General features: G+C 39.2%; 1 protein-coding gene across 2 annotated transcripts in view; it reads right to left on the reverse strand.

Annotated features, from left to right (window-relative positions):
• cdk5 (cyclin-dependent kinase 5) overlaps window positions 1-24,411 on the reverse strand; it is a 299,214-nt gene that overhangs the window by 108,905 nt on the left and 165,898 nt on the right. For both annotated transcript variants that reach the window (XR_007935240.1, XM_051928832.1), the window contains exon 7: window positions 21,093-21,167. Coding sequence is in view for 1 of the 2 variants with exons in the window: in XM_051928832.1 (XP_051784792.1) it covers window positions 21,093-21,167 (75 nt within the window). In the remaining variant the exon portion in view is untranslated. The remainder of the gene's footprint in view (window positions 1-21,092; window positions 21,168-24,411) is intronic.

Genomic DNA, 24,411 nt, shown 5'->3' on the forward strand with positions numbered 1-24,411 from the left:
CAGTCATGCACTTTTTGGAATGATAATGAACAATCAAATGATTTAAGCATCTACTGCATACCTCCCATTAAATAATTATTAAAGTCTCTTGAAAATAGAGTATATGCTGGGCATCAGTCTGAGTGGATTAAGATCATCAAAAGTTGCAAAACAATTAAAGATGAATCAGAATATCTTTATTGTCATTGTAACAAATACAACGGAATTAGGTGCAGTCCCTGCCGTGTCAAAATATAAATAAATAAAATTAGAAAAAGATAAGGATAAGAAGAAATAAGGTAGAACACTAACGTTCAACATAAGACCTTAATTGCACATGAACACTATTGCTCTGCTGAACTGGAGGTGATTAAGTGGCATTCAGTGCCCTGATAGCAACAGGGTAGAAACTGTTATTCAGTCTATTAGTCTTTGTTTTGATGCTCCTATATCTTTTGCCTGATGGCAACAGTTGGTACATGTCATGAGCGGGGTGTGAGGAGTCTTAAGATATTTTCTGCTTTCCTGAGGCATGTTCCTAAAGTATTCTAAATTGTCCTCAGTGTGTGTCTTGCTGTGGGATGGCGTCCTGCCTGGGATTGGTTCCTGCCTTGCACTTTGTGTTGGCTGGGATTGGCTCCAGCAGACCCCCGTGACCCTGTAGTTAGGATTCAGCGGGTTGGAAAATGGATGGATGGATGGATGTTCCTAAAGTACAAAAACACTAACAAATCAAGAGAGGGGGGAAAATTAGTTAAATAAGATTTGCGTAAATAAGTTGAAGTGAGGTAGCTGGATAACTGAATCTGGGGGAAATAAAATGCAGCCTGGTTTATAGGAGAAGATAAAATTAATTAAGTATGCTTCAGGATGGTTAGAAGGGAAATGATAAGAAAGATTGACTTGATTTTACAAGAAGTGGGAACTATTACTTTTTAAAAGAAGTGGTGAGGTAGCATTCTACTGTTATGTGCCTAAAATCTGAAATAGGCTTACCAATATAAATTTGCCAGGCTAATATGGTGGAGCACTTTAAAAAAAAAAAAACATTATTTTAACATGGCTTTCTCCTAAGATTCATTTTAATGTAACCCTGATAGTCTGTATATGTATTTAATTATCTTTTTTTATCATGGCTCCACAATCCATACTAACCGCTATTTTGTCTGCTGTTTTTTCCCGGTTTTCTGTGGTGACAATTTACATCACCACCTAATCAAGGCACCATGTATTCCCCACATTGATAGACTGAAGGCCAGATGTCCACATGACCATAATCATCTAATTCTTCCAGGTGAAGCCTGAAAACCATGAGGACTGATTTAGATCATTTATGTTAGATAGAATGGACAGTAGGGGCTGGGCAATCTCATGGCCTCAGAACCCCTGCATATTTTGTTTTTTTCCCCCAGCCCTCTGGAGTATTTTTTTTGTTTTTTTTCTGTTTGTATGAAAATGTGCTATATAAATAAATGGTGGTGGTGTTGTTTTGGACCAACCCCCACAGAGATCTCTATGTCATCATGTATGCAAGCGTGCGCAAGGTACTGCTCTGCTCTCTCTTATTGGATTTAGGGTAAGAAACTTGCCTTTCACAAGGTTATCATCTTTAGTCACAGTTAGCACCAATACCATAATATGTTAGCTGGATTCTTCCTATCTATTGTGAATAGTACAGCATATGAAAATATGTGGGCAACCATTAAGAAGGATATTGGGGAGGCTAGAAGGCAGTTAGAGAGGAATACAGCAGATAAGGTGAAAGATGACCCAACGAGATTCTTTCAGTATTTTAGTAGTAAAAGAACAGTCAAGTTGGAGGTAAAGTGCATCAGGAATAGTAAAGGAGAATTAGAAAAAAAAAGACAGTAAAATAGCAGTTGCTCTAAACTCATATTTTTCTGAGGTCTTCATATGTGAGGAAATGGATAACTTTCCAGCGGTAAAAGGACTACTAAAGAGGTACTGAATGGTTTGTAAATTGTAGAAGGTGAAGTACTGCTTAGATTAAATGGGCTGAAATCAAACAAATCACCAGGACCACATAATATTTACCCTCAAGTTCTTAAAGAGGTTAATGAGTACATACTCAAACCCTTTAAATGTATCAATATTTAGCATGCAATGGATTTAAATTCATAATTATTTTAAAAATTCATAATTATTCAAATTCATCCATCCATCCATCCATTGTCTCCCGCTTATCCGAGGTCGGGTCGCGGGGGCACCAGCTTGAGCAGAGATGCCCAGACTTCCCTCTCCCTGGCCATTTCTTCTAGCTCTTCCGGGAGAATCCCAAGGCGTTCCCAGGCCAGTCGAGAGACATAGTCCCTCCAACGTGTCCTGGGTCTTCCCCGGGGCCTCCTCCCGGTTAGACGTACCCGGAACACCTCACCAGGGAGGCGTCCAGGAGGCATCCTGATCAGATGCCCGAGCGACCTCATCTGACTCCTCTCGATGCGGAGGAGCAGCGGCTCTACTCTGAGCCCCTCTCGGATGACTGAGCTTCTCACCCTATCTTTAAGGGAGAGCCCAGACACCCTGCGGAGGAAACTCATTTCAGCCGCTTGTATTTGCGATGTCGTTCTTTCGGTCACTACCCATAGCTCATGACCATAGGTGAGGGTAGGAACATAGATCGACTGGTAAATTGAGAGCTTCGCCTTGCGGCTCAGGTCCTTTTTCACCACAACAGACCGATGCAATGCCCGCATTACTGCCGATGCCGCACCGATCCGCCTGTCGATCTCACGCTCCATTCTTCCCTCACTCGTGAACAAGACCCCGAGATACTTGAACTCCTCCACTTGGGGCAGGATCTCGCCACCAACCCTGAGAGGGCACTCCACCCTTTTCCGGCTGAGGACCATGGTCTCGGATTGGGAGGTGCTGATTCTCATCCCAGCCGCTTCACACTCGGCTGCGAACCGATCCAGAGAGAGCTGAAGATCACGGCCTGATGAAGCAAACAGGACAACATCATCTGCAAAAAGCAGTGACCCAATCCTGAGCCCACCAAACCGGACCCCCTCAACGCCCTGGCTGCGCCTAGAAATTCTGTCCATAAAAGTTATGAACAGAATCGGTGACAAAGGGCAGCCCTGGCGGAGTCCAACTCTCACTGGAAACGGGTTCGACTTACTGCCGGCAATGCGGACCAGGCTCTGGCAACGATCGTACAGGGACCGAACAGCCCTTATCAAGGGGGCCGGTACCCCATACTCTCGGAGTACCCCTCACAGGATTCCCCGAGGGACACGGTCGAATGCCTTTTCCAAGTCCACAAAACACATGTAGACTGGTTAGGCAAACTCCCATGCACCCTCCAGGACCCTGCTAAGGGTATAGAGCTGGTCCACTGTTCCGCGACCAGGACGAAAACCACACTGTTCCTCCTGAATCCGAGGCTCGACTATCCAATGGACCCTCCTCTCCAGGACCCCTGAATAGACTTTTCATAATTATTTAAAAGACTAATAGTAACATTTAAACCAAAACAAAGAAACACATACTTTATTAAATATGCATTCATGTTTGCTTACTTGACAAGTGATTGTCTGCGGTCTTCACAAAATCAAAATCTCTTGCACAATTTCTGTGTTACCCTTATGTTTCAATTACCAAATTGTGTGTGGTTGGCACGTCTATTCCATTTGTTTGGAGATATTAGGATAAAGGAGACATATGCTTAAATATTCAGAGAAATAACTGAGCAGTGAGAATGATTTCATGTGTAAAACAGTCCTTCCATGTATGACATCGTCTTCACACATGTTTAGTTTGTTGTTCACACGCTACTCAATTTTTACTATTGTGACATTGAGATTAATGTAATGTGCATTCTCAGGTTTGTCAAATGATCCGGACACTTTTCTAAGAGCTGCGTCTTTTGCTACCACCTTCTGTGGTGCATGTTTGTGTCTTTTGTTACAGAATCCCTTAAATTCATCCTCTGAAGCGATTCGTGAATAAAAACAGAAATGTCGTTCAGTACATTGAAAAGGGAAGGACTCAGGGATTAAGACACTTTGAGATCTGTATATTGACCACGTACTGTATTTGCATCTCAATAAACAATTCTGCTTCAAATTCAACTTTCCAGACACACACTTTTTCCTGTATGCAAATTAGAAATATTGTTAAAAAAAACTCTCTCAGCTTTCCACATTTCACGCCCGTATCAATCCCAGAGGCTATATTGATAAGTCTTGAGATACTGTCAGAGTCTTCTTCAGCTATATAGAAAACATTTCAAAGAATCTACCTCTAAAAGATCCTAGGGAATGGTGGGAAAAGATCTTCTCAATCGACATCTCAGAAAAAAACTGAAACTAGGCCTTACATAGAATGCACTCCTGTTCTTTAGTTGCATTATGGTATATTTAGTGCAGACAGGTCTTTCATCAATCACATTTATCGTGTTTAAAATTGTCAAAAATGTACCCAGGGTAAGACCCAACCCGCAAAAGCTGCCATCTAGCTTTAGCATCACTAGGCAACTTTTGGGAATACACTAAATTAACATCATTTTGGACCTAAATATTTAGATACTTACAAAAACAGCCTTGATGCCACAATCACTCCCATTCCATTACCAGCAGTATTTGGTTGTACTCCCTGATAGCACTAAAGTGCATAGGAAGAAATTAATTGTAATAGCCTACACCACACTATTAGCACACAGACTTATCTTGCTCAACTAGAAGAATCTCAGCCCACCTTCTATAACTCAGTGGGTAAGCTGTAGCTGGCTGAACTTTCCTCAACTTCTGGTAATGGCATTACACATTGCAGCTCCTCTTCTTTCTCACTAGCAGCATTAGTTAATGTTGACATTAACGTTGGACTTTGTTGAGACAAATTTGTAATTTTTTAAACACATTTTCTTGCATTTACCTACACATTTACCATTTGTTTAATTCAGTGGTTTTCAGCAACACCCATTGTCTTTATCTGATCCATTTTCTATGCCCTTATTAGCACAGTAATTTCAAAACTAAAAACATTTTGATGATATAGGTAGGATAGCTCCACAAAACCTGATGCAGAAACCAAGCACTGTGTCAGGTCATTTATATTTCATAAGTATTAAATCAATTATAAAATTGACTCAACTGTCTCAGATTTGCTTAACACTAGAATTACCAGAGCCTACGAAAAAACTCGTAGATCCGGCCCACCTTAAATCGCTTCTTAAAACCGTTCTCACCTCTCCGCCAGCGTCTTTTGTCATCTAAATGTACTGAGATAAAGACATGCTGCAAGCAGCAAACAATGCTCCTATTTTCTTTTTTGCAGATTTTAATGTAACAGCTGGGATCCACTATAGTAATTTCTTTCATAACTTTAAACACTTTGATAATGTCATCTCTTAATTTCCAGTTGCATCAACTGGAAAGGTTCAACACCTTCAATCTATACTCATACCTCATAGTCCCGGAACCAACCTAGTAGTTCTTTTCTGGACTTTCTCTAGTGCTTCTATGTCTTTTTTAATTATGTAATGAAATCTGTACACAATACTTCCCTCACTAGTATGTTTTATAACTAAATCAGAATATCTTTTTTGTCACTGTAACAAACACAACGAAATTAGGTGCAGTCCCTGCGGTGTCAAAATATAAATAAATATAATTAAAAAAGGATAAGAAGAAATAAGGTAGAACACAAACATTCAACATAAGACCTTAATTGCACATGAAACACTATAGCACAAAATGTCATCTATTGCACTGCTGCATTGGAGGTGATGAGGTGGCATTCAGTGACTTAATAGCAACAGGGTAAAAACTGTTATTCAGTCTATAAGTCTTTGTTTTCATGCTCCTATATCTTTTGCCTGATTACAACAGTTGGAACATGTTATGAGCAGGGTGTGAGGAGTCTTTTAAGATATTTTCTGCTTTCCTGAGGTAGCGAGAGCTGTGCAGTTCATCCAGAGAGGGTAAAGAGCAGCCAATGATCTGCTGGGCAGTCTTTACGATCCGTTGAAGTGTTCTCCTCTGCGCTGTTATACAGCTGGTAAACCACACACAGAGGCAGTAGCACAGGATACTCTTGATAGAGCAGTGATAGAAGGACACAAGCAGTTTTTGGGGGATGTTATTTTTCCTGAGGACTCTCAGGAAATAAAGTCTCTGCTGAGCCTTCTTTGCCAGCTCAACTGTATTCACACCCCAGGACAGGTCTTCTTAGTGAGTCAAGGCTAGGGGGCTGTCAAGAGGCAGGGCCTGTTAAAGCCCATTGCGGCACTTCCTGTGTGATTTTGGGCTATACAAAAAAAAATAAAAAATAAACTGTAAACTGTCTTCCATGATGTGGACTCCCAGGAAGCGGAAGTCTGAGACCCTCTCCACACAGTCCCCTGCAATGTAGAGTGGTTTGATGTCCGTTTTCTTTTTCCTGAAGTCCACAACAAGCTCCTTGGTTTTACTTGTGTTCGGGAGCAGGTTGTTGTCAGTGCACCATGCTGTCAGCTGCTCCACTTCGTCCCTGTAGGCAGATTCATCCTCCCCAGAGATGACTCCCACCACAGTGGTGTCGTCTGCAAATTTGACGATGGTGTTGCTGTGGTGGGCAGTCATGTGTGTACAGCGTGAAGAACAGGGGGCTCAGCACACAGCCCTGAGGAAAGCCTGTGCTGATGCTGATGGCCAAGGAGATGTGAGGGCCCACCCTAACCCTTTGTGTGCGGTCTGTCAGGAAGTCTTTAATGCATATACAAGTGGAATACAGTAGTCTTAGGTCTAGCAACTTGCACACCAATCTGTGAAGGAGGATGGTGTTAAAAGAAGAGCTAAAATCAATAAAGAGGAGACGTGCATAGCTTCCCTGGTGCTTCAGATGGGACAGGGTAGCATGGAGAGCAGCAGCAACAGCATCCTCAGTAGACCTGTTAGCCGTGTAAGCAAATTGGTGTGCATCAAAGGTGGGAGAGATGAAGGACATGATATGACTTCAGACCAGTCTCTCAAAACACTTCATTAACACCGGGGTGAGCGCTACTGGCCGATAGTCATTCAAGCAGGTTATGGGTGTTTTTTTTTGGTAAAGGGAGTAAGACGGAGGATTTCAGACAGGGAGGAACTGAGGCCTGGGACAGTGACAGGTTAAAGATCTTTGTAAAGACCCCAGCCAGCTGCTCTGCACAGCTCTCAATACACGTCCAGGGACACCGTCGGGACCTGCTGCCTTCCTAGGATTGACAGCCTTGAACGAGCGTTTCACCTCATGTTCCTCCACCCTAAGGAAGGGGGTGATGTTGTTGTGAGTTGCTGCTGCATGTGTAACAGCTCCCTCTGGTAGTTCCATCTCAAAGCGAGCAAAGAAGTGGTTCAGCTCCTCTGCCATTGAGGCGTCACCTTCAGCAGCTCCAAGGCTGGTCCTGTAGTTGGTGAAGTGCTGGACTCCCTGCCAAACCTACCTGCTGTTATTACTGTCCAGGTGCTCCTCAATCCTTCTCCTGTAGTCCCTCTTAGCCTTTCTGATGCATCTCTTCAGGCTGGACCATGTCATGCTGTAGAGAGCCTTGTCACCACACCTAAAGGTAGTGTTCCTTTCCTTTAGCAGCCGCTGAACCTCTCTCGTTATCCAGGGCTTCTGGTTTGGATAGACACGGATACGTTTCTTCACTGTGACAGTGTTAATGCATAATCTCCCATGACTTGTACTCCACATATTATGATATACAACTTAAAATCCTATTTAGCCTTCTTGAATGCTCCTGTACACTATCATGATATAGATGGAGATTAGGCCACTATGACTTCTACATCATACTCACAAGGTGAACTTTCAATTTTCAGATCTCCCACTGTGTATTTAAGTCTAAAATTTCTACTTCCAATGTTTAATACCTTAAATTTTAGATTAAACTTCATTTGCCACAAATCTGCCCAACACTTTGCAAATCCCTTTGTAACAATGTATCTGATTATATATTTCCACCTAAGTTGGTATCATCTGCAAACTTAACACACTTATTGATTTTACTCTTATCATTATCAATTATATATATTAAACTGAGCTTTGGCCACAGAACTGAATTTTGAAGGACACCACTTTTAACATCACCTAATTCTGAAAAAGTCCCCTCACCGTGACTGTTGGTTTTCAGTGTCTAAGATAGTTTTACACCCACCCTATATACTGTGCCTTGCATACTCACTTCTTTTAGTTTCATCAAAAACATATCATTTGGTACCTTGTCAAATGCCTTCTGAAAACCAAGAAAATAATACCACATGTACCTTTCATCAGATGTTTTTGTTGCTCTCTCACAAAATTCCAACACATTAGTGAAACACAACCTTCCTTGTCTGATCCCATGTGAACAATTAGCAAATACCCCTGTTCAACACATGTGACATTGGATCTTTTCTAGAATAATTGCTTTCTCTGATGCACATCAAGTTTACTCTCCTGTAGTTATTTTAATCAGCCCTGATAACCCTTCTCTATACAACGGGATAAAATCTGATAGCCTCTAGTCTTTAGGGATTTCTACAGTGTGCAGTTTAAGTTTTGAAAAATATGAGACAAGGGTTTAAATATGTACTCACTAACTTTAAGCACTTGAACATAAATATTATCTGGTCCTAGTGATTTGTTATATTTCGGCCTCACTCTGGTCCAATCTGCCAACAATAAAATATTTTCTATTTTGATATATTGTGTTTAGTGTACAATTATTTTTATAACAGTTGTAGAACATCTCAGACAAAAGCATTAGAATAGACAGTGAGTAACAAAGATGAATGTAAATTATTAGTAATAAAATCAACATATCTAACATTTCACTTTAATGTATACCAAAATTAATCAACAGTGGAAAGCGTTTTCTTTTAAATAGAGTTGTCAATGTTTAGAAACCTTCATTATTTAAAACTAGAACTACCAAAGCCTACGAAAAAACTCGTACATCCAGCCCACCTTAAATCCCTTTACACTTCTCCGTCAGGATCTTGTCTTGTAAATGTGTTGATCAATACAAGCTCCCCCAGCTCAAGCCTTGATTATCTTGGAGTGAAGTGTTGGTGTTTTAGAGGGTAAACAAAATATCGTTACTTGGAACATGTGCATTTCATGTGTGTTCCGTGTCTAAAACAATCTATGTAAACATCATTAAAACAAACATTTTTCATGTTTTAGTAATAAATGACAAAATGTAGCCATGAACTGTAACATGTGTGAACCCTGAAGTCCATATATCAAATAAACACTTTCACAAAAGGTACAAGGGTAATATGACAGCTTTGGTGGAGCAGGGGTAAGAACTGCTGATCTTGCAATCAAGAGGACGCTGGTTCGATTCTGGCTGTCTCACAAATTTACCGTTTTGAGTAGTGAGCTGCTCTTATTGTTAATATTATAGAAAAAAAAATACATTTGATTTGAGTCTGTAACAGCCGGTATAAATTTACAGTACTTGTTCCTGCTGCACTGAATAAGCTCACGCGCTCTAAAATCACCCCTCCCCCCAGATCTGACTCTCTAAGTAACAGGGCAAGTACAGACGCAAACCAAGTGCATGTGTGTACTGTATAATATTAACAAATAGAGCAGCTTACTACTGAAAACGGCAAATACAGGAGTGAGTGGGGATCGAACCGGGGACTCTTGATTACACTTGGTTTGCGTCTGTACTTGCACTGTTACTTAGAGAGTCAGATGTGGGTGGAAGGGTGATGTTAGAGCGCGTGCGCGTATTCAGTGCAGCAGGAACAACGCACATGTTGATCTTTTTTTTCTTTCAGTACATCTGCCTTCCTAGTTTATTTATATATCTAGTGACTTTCCTGCCTGTCTGTCTCTCTATTACGCAGTGCTCTGTCTGTCTGTGTGTTATGGATCTTAAAAATAACAGTTATAGGGACAGTTGTTCATGTTAATTGCAGTCTCAATTGTTAAAAAAATATTTTAAAAGGAGCATCCCACATGAAAATATAACAATCTCATTAACTGACAGTGCATACCAATTTATAAATTTTATGTCTGCTTGAGGTTAAAAAGAAAGAAAAAGTAACACCTTATCCCCAGTGGGGAATCGAACTCAGGTCTGTGAGGCACGGCAAAGCTGCTGCAATCTGAGAAGCAAATCTTAGCGCGCAACGCCACGGAAACTGTTGTATCATCTTTGAACCTTTTGTGAAAGTGTTTATTTGATCTTTGGAACTCGGGCTTTACACATTCTATACTTTATGCCTACATTTTGTAACATTTATTACTAAAATATGAAAAACTTTCTGTTTTAACAATGTGTTTACACAGATTACTGTAGAAACGGAACACACATGAAATGCGTGTGTTCCAAATAACAATCTATTATGTCCACTCTAAAACTCCAGTTCAGTCACTCCCAGATAATCAATCAAGGCATGAGCTGGGAGAAGTTCGTGCATGTTCTAAGTCGGTGGGGGGATGGAATAGCCGGCTGCTGGCAGCATGTCTTTATCAGCACATTTAGAGGACAAAAGACGCTGGCCAAGAGGTGTGAACGGATTTAAGAAACGATTTAAGGTGGGCCGGATCTACGAGTTTTTTCATAGGCTCTGGTAATTCTAGTGTTAATTCTCACCCGGATGTGCTCCAGGTGCTTGACGATGTTCAGTCCTGGTGTGGTGGAAGTGCTGCTCTTGCACCCTGAAGCACTCCAGGCGTCCCTGGAAGGCTCTTCTTCCATCTTCCTGGGTGTGGCGGAAGTGAATGCTTCCCGGGCTTTCTGAGGCTCGGGGTGCCCCCTGGAGGTGGCCACAGGCCCCAACGGGCTTAAGCCTTGTTGCTCCTCTCCCGATCCAGGGCGATTGCCCCCTTGTGGCCCGGAGGACAAATACACCACCTCCTAGTCCTTCCAGGCGTCCCAGCTGTGTCTGTCCCCCAGCCGCTTGTGACAATATTATATTTATATATTATATATATATATATATATATATATGATGTTTTGAATTATTCATTTTATGACCTGTATAGTACATCTCAGAAAACATTGAGGCATTGATGCAACATTATTCATATTTATACTCATGCCTTTTGCAGTTGTAATCAGTGACTGCATTTTTTTTTTTCCTGATCCTGCCCATTCTCCATATTTTGGTGCATGGTGGTGTTTCTTTTGTACTCCAGGACATGCAGAGGAAAAAACAGTACAGAGAGGTCAGTTCCGCGCTATTTGAAATCATCAAATTCAAATGTTAACAGTTCCCACACACCCAAGGACCGTTCTTCCTACATTTATGACATGTGTACCCGTTGCAATGTACACACTTCTCTCTATGCTGTGGTTCCAATTACATTGAAGCGGCATCTGACACTGACTGAGTTTGCTTTCCTGGGGGAAGAGGCGGTCGTGGAACAGAAGCTTGTCGATGTTGCATCCTCTTTTTCCATCGCCTTTTCTTGTAAGAAGCCACAACGAAGTTCCTCTTCAAGGTGAGCAAAGAACACTCTTCTTTTCTCAGTGGACCCATGCATGCTTTGTACAGTACATGTGCAATGATCGCCGCCAGGTCAAGCATGTTGTAGCACACAGCAACCAGCCACCTGAGTGTTCCTGTTCGCACTGAATACGCTCATGCCTTTTGGTCCATGATGTCAATGCAGCACCGGCGAAAAAAAGAAAGACAAATATATGTGACATTTTGTAAAAAATCATTTAATGACCTGACATGTACTAATCAGAAAACATCATCGCACTAATGTAATATTATTTGAAAACAAACAGTGTCAGATCGGGTGTAAATTTATGGAACTTGTAAAAGTTAGCTTTTTTTTCCTCTCAGTAATGTTCACGCTCTCCTCCTCCTGACCTGACCCTAACTAACAGCGTCAGCACAAATTTAAACCCAATCTGACGTTGTTCGTTTTCAAATAATATTGCATTAGTACAATGATGTTTTCTGATTGGTACTATTCAGATCATAAAATGATTTCTTCAAAATGTCACATATATTTGTGTCTTTCTTTTTTTCCTTAGTGCTGCGTTGACATCATGCACCAGAAGACGTGAGCTTATTTAGTGTGAACAGGAACTCACAGGTGGCCGGTTGCTGTGTGCTACAACATGCTTGACCTGGCAGCGATCAACGCACATTTACTGTACAAGGCATGCACGTGTCCACTGAGAAAAGAAGAGTGTTCTTTGCTCACCTTCCAGAGGAATTTTTGCCGTTGCTTCTTACAAGAAAAGGCGATGGAAAAAGAAAAGGAGGATACAACATCTATAAGCTTCTGTTCCATGACCGCCTCTTCCCCCAGCAAAGCAAACTCAGTCAGTGTCAGGTGCTACTTCAAAGTAATAGGAACCACATCACAGAGAGAGGTGTGTACACTGCAACAGGTACACATGTCGTAAATGTAGGAAGAACAGTCCTTGGGTGCGTAGAAACTGTTTTAATTTGATGATTGCATATAGCCTGGAACTGACCTCTCTGTACTATTTTTTCCTCTGCATGTCCTGGAGTGCAAAAGAAACACCACCATGCACCAAAATGTGCAGACTGGGCAAGATCAGGGGAAAAAAAAGCGGTCACTGATTACAACCGCAAGAAGGCATGCAAATGAATATGAATTAATATGAATAATGTTGCATCAGTGCCACAATGTTTTCCGAAATGTACTATAAAGGTCATAAAATGAATAATTCCAAATATCATATATATATCTTTGTCTCTGTTTTTTTGTCAGTGCGGCTTTGACATCATGGACCATAAGGTGCATACTAATTCAGCGTGAGAAGGAACATTCAATAAAACTGAATAAAAAAAATTCAAGTGAAATGAGATACCAGGAAGGCATGATACAACAACATTTATGTGTCAGCTTTTATCAATCCAGATCAGAGAATTTCCAGTTCCATTGTCTAAAAACACCACTCACATCTACAGTTTTTCCCAGTTTCAGATAAAAACTAACAGTGTCAGATCTGGGGTGGAGGTTGGTTGGGGGGGAGATAGGGAGTTGTATCATGATCATGACAGAGAATAAAAGTGAAAAAAAAAACTAACTTTTACAAGTACTATAAATTTACACCGGCCGTTACAGACGAAAATCAAGTGTATGTTTTTATTGTATAATATTAACAATAAGAGCAGCTCACTACTCAAAACGGTAAATTTGTGAGGCAGCCAGGATTGAACCGGCCACCTCTTGATTACAAGTCAGCAGTGCTTACCACTGCACCATGGAAGCTGTCATATTATACTTACACCTTTTGTGAAAGTGTTTATTTGATATTTGGACTTCAAACTTCACACATTACACAGTTTATGTCTACATTTTGTCATTTATTTCTAAAACATGAAAAATGTTTCTGTTTTAAAGATGTGTTTACACAGATTGTTGCAGACACGGAACACACATGAAATGTGTATGTTCCAAAAACAATATATTGTTTACCCTCTAAAACTCCAGCACTTCACTCCAAGATAATCAAGGCTTGAGCTGGGAGAACATTTTGCCCTTTCTGCAGTGGTGGGGGGGATGGTATAGCAGGCTGCTTGCTGCTTGTGTTGATCGACACATTTACAAGACAAAAGACGCTGACTGAGAGGTGCGAAGGGATTTAAGGTGGGCCCGAATTATGAGTTATGTTTGTAGGCTTTGGTAATTCTTGTGTTAAAAAAAATTTAAACAGGAACAAGTAGAACCAAAAGCAGAACTATATAGCCAAGATAAGACAGCCTTCACATTGACTTTTAAGTTATTTTTTGACCTGATATACTACATTGCACATGAATATTGTACTTTTTGAGATGAATTCAAACATAATTGCATAATTTTTGTAAACTAAAAAAATGGAAATTTTAGGTTATTTGTTTTCCATAGCAAACCATGCTACTTTTTATATTAAAAAGGAATCCATTAAAAAAGCATTTGTCTTACATAGGAAAAATTAAAAGACACAGATCTACATCAAAAAACGTGATATTAAAAGGAGCATTGTACACTTTTATTGTGGGGTGTTGGTATAGCGGTCCACCACAAACTAAGAGGATGAATCAGACATGACAGCGTTCATGGTTGGGTGCCTCCCCCCACTTCAAACTATACTCCACCACTCTAGAAAGATGATCACTGTGGTGCAAAGTCAAAGAGTGAAATATCAGTCTTAAGATACTGGCACTCAAATCTCTAATGAAGAAGCTACAGAAATTGTGTTGTGATGATTGAATCCACTGCTTTGCACTTCTTGCTCTTCACATTAAAACATTGGTTTAACACATAGGAAACTGGCTTTAATATACCTGTATATCCAGTTCAAATACTGCTATGCTTATACAGAGGCACTCACATCATAGGGTTGCATATGTACTAAATGGTAAACAACACTTTTGGAGTCTGATCCCAGACAACACCTTTTAAAAAATGTGAATATATTTCTTTTCTGCCTGCAACAGCTTTCAGAAAAATTCAGGTGTGTTGGAGGTTGGGAGCATGCACTGATACAGAAAGTTGCCACACCCACCTCATGATGAACCACCTCAAATTCAGGGTTAGACTTACATGTTGAACCTAGACCATCTAACACTTTTTAGACATTTAAGTACAAAGAGAATGGTCAATAATTTGAAAATATTTTCTTTACAAAAAGGTACTGTGGAAACTCACTTAAACCATTGCAGGTAAACATTTACTGTATATAGGCATTTTAAGTTCAACCATACAGTCCAGTATGAATAGTGCATGACAGCTAAGCAAGCAGCATCAAGTCTTAGTAACATGTCCACAACACAGATAACTATTAATTACTTGTATATAGCAGGCTACCAAAAGTAAAATCAGATAACAGTAGTCATCATGTTTTGTTTATCAAAAGACAAAGCTATGACTAAAACTGTGCGCAATGAAGGTTTTTAAAAAATGACCAACAGTCACGGTAAGAGAAGTCACCTCCTTCCCCTTCAATTATTCTTATAAAGTCGTGTTGCATTCACCTGTATTCCACATCAGATAAAAGTCAAAATGAATCCTAAAACAAGTTGCACTTCATGTGTCTATGACCGATTTAAGGTTAAGTAGCACTATGAACTATGGAAGCATATGTGAGGATAAGGTTTCATTGTATTGATCAGGAATATACACTTAGCAGCAGATGCTTGCAATGATGCTGCTTCTTTAACACTAGAATCCCTAATGCCTATGAAAAAACTTGCACCTCTCCATTAGCGTTCTTTGTTTTGTAAATGTGTCGATGACGGAGAATGAAAAAGAAAAAAAAAAGCTAATAATAATATTTTATAAATCCACTCACATGTACAGCTAACACAAAGCCAGATTTAGCATACTGGGGCTCATCATTTAGAACTGCTAGGCACGCATTAGAAGACAAGAAAGGGACAACTACAAAATGGGCATTGTACTATTTCTGTGTGTCAAGAGTCAGCATGACATTGGATATTCTTTTCCTTGTTTGGAATGGCATGACTTACCTAATTGGGGGCCTACACATAGAGAAAGAGTATAAAGCCTTGGAACATTCCCAGCACACCTTTGAAGCCGACGGATGGATGGGCGATATCGTCATCTGATCCGGAAAATCCTTCCAACGCAGTGATGAAAAGGGCAGACTCTACACAAGGGCTTGTCATGGCTTCCTTGTCTGTTATGCCGCGTAAACCGTCATTAAAGAAAGCAAAGTTTTTTTCTCCTATGTGATTTCTTGCCGCTGTATCACCAAGGGAGGAATATCGCCTTTTTATATTATATCTATATCGTTTCGGGTTATGTAACATGCCGGAATTACAAAAGAACTTATTCCAACCAGGGAGCTATCGCCCCCTGCTGGATTCAACTGGCTGTTACAGACTCAAATCAAATTTATGTTTTTATTCTATAACAGTAGCAATAAGAGCAGCTCACTACTCAAAACGGTAATTCTGGTTAATGGCCAGCCTCGAACCTGCAACCTCTTCATTATGGGTTAGCAGCTGTTGTTGTTGCACCACCCAAGCGCTCGTGTCAGTGCTGTACTCTAACCAGATTTCTTTTTCTTCGCTATTCCTTTTGAATAAAAACGCACTTGTTTTGTTATATGTGTACCTTTTGCGAAAGTGTTTATTCTGATATTTGGACTTTAGTCTTCACACATTGTACACTTCATGACAAAATTTTGTCATTAGTACTCTAAGATGAAAAAAGTTTGTTTTAGGTATGTGTTAAACATTTCTTGCATTTCCTGTTATCCCACATGTACATTGATTGTTGTAGACACGGAACACACATGAAATGCATACAGTATGTTCTAAATAACGATATATTATTTACCCTGTACAACTCCAGGCACCTCACACTGAGATAAACAAGACTTGAGCTGGGAGAACTTTTTGCCCAAGTTGACAGCGGCGGTGGGGGAATGGGGCAGCAGGGCGCTTGCTGCTTGTGCGGATCGACACATTTACAAAACAAAAGACACTAATGGAGAGGTGTAAAGGAATTTAAGGTGGCCCAGGATTATGAGTTTTTTCGTAGGCTTCAGGGATTCTAGTGTTAAATGAGTGTACCTTTTATTATGATACTTTCCACAAGAACTGGGGCGACACTAAGTACCAAGGAGTCTAGCTTACTATAGATTAATATTGTTATATTTAATGTTTTTACATACCAGTACACCAGAATTATCAGGTTGTGTTTGTATCAATTTCTTAATCTTAAATTAGTTATTTATGATTTTATCACATACTACACAAGCATAATTTGTTTTCTTATTACAGCAGAACCCCAATTTCACACTACCATGTTTAACTTGTACCTAAATTTTTTAATGGAGAGTGGTGGTGACGACTTGTTTTTCAGAAGGCACATTAATTCTGGGAAAAAGGAGTAATGTTTGTGTTATAGTTAAATTACATTTATATTTGTATATCAGTAATTTACTGTATTAAAAAACTGTGCCACAGAATTTACAAGTGTGCTGCAACTTTACTGTAGTAAATAAAAAAAACTAATTAATAAACTTTAAATTTTTTAGTTTTTCAACTAATATTGCATTTAACAATTTCATATTAATGCTTTCAGTAGCTCCCAGCACAATGATGATTTTACTGTGCTGTGCATAAAGACAATACAGGATATGCTTTTGGCCAGACAAGGTGCATATTTCATTGTACTGTTAAACTGAAAAAATTACAATTATAATATCAAAGTCAAAAATTGCCAATTATTAATTATGTAATAACTACATTCCTATTAAAATGTTCAATTCACTGCATGCACAATGTAAGTGTGAAGCCTGTAGGTCAATGCTGTATGTAATAAGTTAAAGTAAACCTCGACTCAGTGCATAAAGTATTGTTTATTAATCTAAACCCTCCAAAGCTTTGTAGCTGTACATGATTACAGATCAAACCTGTTACATTTGAACCTGACTGAACTTCTACAGGGTGAAATTATATTTACACCCAAAATTCCCACTGTTATTGCTAATTTCCAGTTTCAATTCAAAACCATACAGTTTCCTGTAAAATTGTGCTTTGTAATGACCATCAAGAAAACCCAAGGTCACTCACCATGAAATGCAGGAATTGATCTGCAGTGGGAGTGTTTTACTCATAGCAATTCCATCTATCATATTCCAGAGTAAGGCACTCCAGTAAACTAATAATATTGGCCAAAAAAAAAAAAACCCACAAATATACAGGAACAGGCACATTGTCTTTGGTAAATTTCCCAGGCCAAGCTGGGTAACGCAGCTAGTCACTTGTTAAAATCCTAAAATGTAATATTATGTACCAGTAACGGAGCACTGCACGTTATACACTTGACTTGAGCATTCATACTCTTTCTCTGTACGTTTAGCATTCACTTGTTCAGAGGTTGATGTGTTTGCTGCTTCCTGAGAAGCTCTTCTTTTCTCCACCCTAGTGGCCAGCTTCTTCCCTTCTTTCGTCTGCATCTTTTTGCGTTAAAACTGATTAAGTCAGTGTTTGTGTTGCAATTACTTAGTACGTTTTCCTTAATTTTTCACTTAATCTGGCACTTAAGTCTTCAATCTGCCTCAAGAATGATTTAAGATATGAAGAAGTGACGGCAAAGGTGGTAGGGAATGAGAACGGCGCCCATATGCATGTGCCGCATGGCCGCCCTGCTGGCCACTGCCGAGAGTTGATTCCATCCATCCATCCATTATCCAACCCGCTATATGCTAGCTACAGGGTCACGGGGGTCTGCTGGAGCCAATCCCAGCCAACACAGTGCGCAAGGCAGGAAACAAACCCCGGGCAATTTAGGATCGCCAATGCACCTAACCTGCATGTCTTTGGACTGTGGGAGGAAACCAGAGCACCCGGAGGAAACCCATGCAGACAAGGGGAAAACATGCAAACTCCATGCATGGAGGACCCGGGAAGCGAACCTAGGTCTCCTAACTGCAAGGCAGCAGTGCTACCCACTGCGCCACCGTGCCTCCCCAAGTTGATTCCACAATAAAATAAAAATAAAAACAGGAATACCCTTGGAGGTCAATCATCACCCCAAAAGTGAATAGTAGACGTCATTTAGTATATGTACACCAAATTTCAGGTCAATAGTTCAAACAGTTTGCGAGCTACAGATGATTTAAAATCCTGGACAGACAAATGGACAGCCATGGTAGCATATTATATAAGAGGATGGGCAACTGAAGAAACATGATCTTTAGTTGTTTCTGCCTAATGGGTTCAGTATGTAACAATTCATGATGAAACATTTAATTTCAGGAGGGGGTATGCCAAGAAAAAAAGGTTGAGCTCCCTTGACCTGAGATATCACCCAACATTTGATCACTTGTGACAATATTATACTGTAGTTAATCAATTGCTTGATTAACAGATCTACTGTTATCAAAAAAATCCTCTTTTACTTTGCATCACTGCATTTATATTAGTGGAGGGCCTTGACGATGTTTTGAAGTCTATAAAGCATTCCTAGTATGATGCCTCATGATGAGGCATGATGAGGTTGAGTTGAATCTAAACATCCTCATTAAGCTGTATTTCACCATATAAATGAAGAAAAATTGCATTAAAGTTGTTTTATTTAAATGGGGGCTGGGCTCTCTTTTGGCCTAGAACCCCTACAGTTTTTAAAAATATTTTTTATTGATTTTAATTAGAAACAGACAACATTCTAATTTTTTTTTTTCTGTTCTCCCTGGCCATTAGACATTATCACTGGACTCAAATTTAGAGACTTAACACTAGAATCCCTGAAGCCTACAAAAAAAGTAGTTATCCCCGGCCACCTTAAATTCCTTCGCACCTCTCCATTAGCATCTTTTTTTTGCAAATGTGTCAATCAGCACAAGCAGCAAGCAGCCTGATATCCCACCCACAACCACTGCAGCTCAAGTCGGACATAAGAGTTATATAGGGTAAATAATATACCGTTATTTCGAATACATACATTTCATGTGTGTTCCGTGTCTACAACTATCTGGGGTAAATGTAGGATGACAGGAAATGCAAGGCAAGAAATGTCGAACACATAATACTATTGACAAAATGCCAATGTGTAGTGTATAATGTGTGATAATAATAAACTCATGCATTTTTATTCAAGAATATAACCAAAAAAAAGTTTTTCCTTGAAAACTCTCTCTAATCTTATGCACTCTAGTTTGTAACCCCTTCAAAGTTATCTAGATCTCTGATCCTAGGGAGGTAGCCTCCTTTTCTAGTCGTCTTCTTGCACTGTTTTTGTGGATGGTCTGCTCAAGGGAGACTTACAGCTGTACCATACTTTTTCCATTTCTTAATGGCTATTCCAAAAGATATTCAGTGACTTGGATATTTTCTTGCACCCATCCACTGACTTGTATTCTCCAGTCACCTTATGGGGAGTACTGATAAAAGGGATGAGACAAGGAATGTAGGAGTCAGATGGAAATGTTTGTTTCTTGGTGCAAAGAGAACAGTCTGCATTGTAACATCAGCAAAACAAAGGAACTGCTTATTGACCTTCACAGCACCAAAGAGTCTATGTCCAGTCACTACTCAGGGAGTGGATGCAGAGGTGGTCTACTCCTACAAGTACTTGATGGTCCACATTAATGACAAGTAGGACTGGTCTCAGAACACTGAGGAACTATGTAAGAAAGGGCAGAGCAGGCTCTTCTTCTTTAGGCGACTGTGTTCTTTTAATGGGGTAAGTGACATCCTCCATCATCTTCTATAGCTCTGTGATAGCCAGTGTGATTTTCATGGGTTGTGGTGTGCTAGGCTGGTAACATCACTGCAAAAGAGGCCCACAGAATCAAAATACTAATTAAAAGGGCAAGCTCAATTATAGGATACACTCTGGACCCCCGGAGGTCAAAGTGAAGGACAGAATTAAAACAAAACTTAGTGCATGTATTAGTAATGCTGCACATCGTCTCTGTGATATACTAACACGGAGTACTTTCAGCCAACAAATTATTCAGCAGACGTTTGTCAAGAAACATTACTGGGGCTTCTTTATACCAATAGCAATATGTTTGCATAATGCCTCACTGGGACTGTGACAGCCAAGTCAGACCTTTTCTTGTTTTTGAGATTTTCTTGCTTTACAGTAATTCCAGTGTGTGTTCAGACCAAAGTGGGTGTTTATTTTTATTTACTTACTTATTTACCTACAAATTTATGCATTCATTTATTTAAAGAGCTTTTGTAAAAATACAAATTTCCCCTGGGGACCAATAATATTCATTCATTGGTTCTATCGATCTATCTGTTTTCAAAGAATTGCTTGGAATATTGTTTTGTTTTAATTGTATTAGGCCTCGATGCGGTCTCACCACAAGTTGGACTTTCCAGAAACAAGTGAATTTATACTACCACCAATTTATTATAGACAGGAGATCTTCATTTAACTAATTATGTGACTTCTAGAATCAACAGGTTACAAAATTTAGGTAATTATTTTATATTTTCGTCTCTTAATTCATTTAGACCACTTTATAGAGATCTGTTTTCACTTTCAGTATCAGTATCAAATAAGTAAAAAAAAATCCACTGTGATTCAGTGTTGTAAAACAGTAAAATGTGAAAACTTCCAAGGTTTTTTATAGGAACTCTATAAGGAAAAAAAGAAGAAGAAAAAAAAAATACTGCTCACTCAAAAGTTTTACTTTCATTTCGAAAAATGTCAGAAGAAACACATACCTCAGCCGAATAACATCTGACAGGTATTCCAAATGCTCGAGCCAAGCCAAAATCAGCTAGTTTCAGCTCTCCATTCTATCAGGTAGTAAAGGAAAATAAAAAAATTGAAAACATAATTAAGACAAATTTCACTTTTAAGGTAGTCAAAGACAAACAGATGACAATCTAAAGAAAGATGTAGAAAAAGCATATCTTGCTAACAATGTTTTCATTTTGTGTATTTATTCTTCAATAAAGTCTGCTTAATCCAGTACAAGGTTTTGTTAGTCTGATTTAGGCTTAAGTAACATCTCTTTTAATTTATTTACACTTGCATGTAACAAAACACCAAAGGTGAGTGCGTAACAGACTTTTTTTTTTCTTTTTGTTGCTTGCTTGCTTTCTGCTTCGTTAACTGCATGGTATAGACAGACCTATTACAGTAGGATATTTAGGCCAAGTTAGTCTCATTTGGATTGTCTTTTTTTTCTTTTTTTGTAAATGTTAATTGAATTAATGTTAAAATGTTGTTTGGTCTCGTTACTCATACAGTGGTTTATCTCAGTACTTTTACTATTTATTTCAGGTCAGGCGGGCATGGAATCACTTTCCAAAATGGTAAGTGGGTATCAGTATTTAATTAAAAAAAAAAAAAAAGTTAGTCTTACTGACAACTTTAACTGGCTCCCTATGAACGTATGCATGTGTCCTGCCATGGGAGGACTCTGTCCAGGGTTGGTTTCGTACCTGCAGCTTATATACTGCCATATCTAACACTGAATTACTTACTGTGGACTAATAAAACAAATATGAGAGTTACGAAACTGCTTCAATGAAACGATAAGACATCAGGTGACTTCACATTAACAGATCATCTCTACAAAAACTATAAACATGTGTATGGACAGCTGGGAACACCTATATGAAATGGAACACTTTCCTAATGCGAGGGCAAAACTGATGATGAAGTAAGCCCAACCCAACTTTTGCAAAGCTTTCATATAATGCAGCCCTGAAGCAAACATTAAATATATCTTCTTTCCCTTAAAAAGTCTTATTGGACAATGCCACACAAGTTCAATTAAGTGGCACAATAGGTATATTTTTCCTCAAGTCACTTTAAATAAAGGCTTTTGCAAAATAAAAAAAAATTGCAAAATATGTGATGGGATATTAAAAGATATGCAACTATGTTTAAAAACAGTGCTTGTGAAATTACATTTGAGAGCCTTAATATATAATAAATATTCAAATGATCAGACCAGAACAAGATGGCTGAAGCACTGACAGGTATGCAAATAAGAACTACTTAGTGTACTAGGTTGGGGTGCGCCCAGGTGAGTACTCCATCTGCTGAATAAGGATGAGGATCTGCCTTCTCTTGGTATGTAAAGTAGCAGCCACAGATTTAATTTTTTATCTACTCTTGTACGCAGCTGTGTATTGAGTGCTGTATGTTGGTATTCTGTATGTGTAAGCCTTCTTAAACATGTTTGATTGGTGCAACTTAGGTTTGGCTTCTTACAATGCAAACATGCAGTGTTCTTTTAGCTTTTGTTTTTGCTTATGCATTCTCAGGCATATTTCTCGTGAATCAAAAATACTGTGGACTTTAAAATCTAATTTCCCTGGCCCCTCCTACTTCAGGCACTTTCTGTGGTCCATACTCTGATCTTGCATTCAAACCATCTTTAAAAAATATACACTGTACAAGCAGGCTCATGGCTTTAGATTTCTTTAAGACACTGTATGCTGCTTCAGAGAGAACTGGTGCATTATAACAGTCAAGTGTCTTACAAAATGTAAAATGTGCATTACACTTTTACATGTGCATGTTTCCAAACATAAAATCGTTTTGGTTAAGCACATTTAGGTTACTTGAAGTCCCAGAGCCATGTTTTGGTGAAATTTGTGCAAGAACTTTAATACAACAGAAAACAGCTTGTGTCTTTACTCTGAGTTCACAGAATGCCAACCCACGCAATAAATGGCTGTAAGCCATCAAGTAACTGGTACTGTAGCTGCAAATGAAGGAGAAGATAGTATCTCTAAATTTACTTAATTCTTTAAGACTGCAACTCTGAACAATATGGGGTGATGCTTCATTATGTATGGGATTTGGAGGGACCCTTATAGACTCCCTGCCAAATTAACCCCACCCCAATCTCTAGACCCTAGGTGGCAAAACTAAGGAACAAGACATGCAGGAGAGCAGACGCAAATGTTTAGCAGCTATTAGAGATGGTGAGTTGCACCCTGTCATGGCATGGCAAAGAAGATATTACTGGCTGTCTGATCCGCTTGCAATGATACTGGTACAATAATTATACATCCTTTTTCCTTCTCTGCCACTTTCTGTTTTATGTTTTAATTACAATTATACATGTATATGTATGTATGTGTGGAAGAAATTAAATTACTAACTTTTTTTTAATTTATTCTAAAGGAGACTGTTAAACATTATACCCTTGGTTCATTGTTATTGTTATTATTGTATTAGGGTTTACTATGCTTATCCAGGGCCACATTTTAACACTATTCCCTGGGTTTACTATCTTACTATTTCAAGACTGTTGAAGGTTATATTTTATGCTTATAGTATTTAGACTGTATTGGCAATAGATATATCAATTTTAATCCTCATACGCCGCTGCTGGGGGGCTTGTTTTGTTTTGGACGTGCTCTATCTCTAGGTATGTCAGAGGACTGGGACTCTGTGAAGTGGGGTCCAGCCTCACGTGGGGAGGGGGGACTAGGGGGAAGAGAAAGACAGCAAGCTATCTCTAATCTATCCTTTTAATCCTTATAATTATAACTACCAATGTAACAGTAGGCTGCATGGCAATAAATCCTGGGAAAATTGGAAATTAAGGTCAAAGCTGTCTCACTTTCAGTTAAGACTACAAAAATAACATCAAAAATTCAGCATCAATGTCTCCAAGATGGGGACATTTAACTTTATAAGCTGGAATGTTAAAGGCATAAATCACGAATTAAAGACAAAAAGTATTCTCTCACCTAACAGGTCTAAACACTAAAATAGTATTTTTACAGGAGACCCACTTATTAAGCAAGGATCAGTTCCGGTTGCAAAAAGACTGGACTGGCCAATTGTTCCATTCCAACTATACAAAGAAAACTAGAGGTGTGGGAATTCTTATACATAGAACAGTCTCATTTATAGTATCAGATGTAGTATCTGATCCTGAACGGAGATACATGATTGTCATGGGTAATTTAACTAACTGTAAAGTTATTTTGATAAATGTTTATGCACCCAATGTGGATAATAGGGAATTCATGCAAAATGTATTTTCATCCATTCCCAATGTGAACACTC

This window comes from Erpetoichthys calabaricus, chromosome 6 (assembly GCF_900747795.2).
Source record: "Erpetoichthys calabaricus chromosome 6, fErpCal1.3, whole genome shotgun sequence".
Lineage (NCBI taxonomy): Eukaryota > Metazoa > Chordata > Cladistia > Polypteriformes > Polypteridae > Erpetoichthys > Erpetoichthys calabaricus.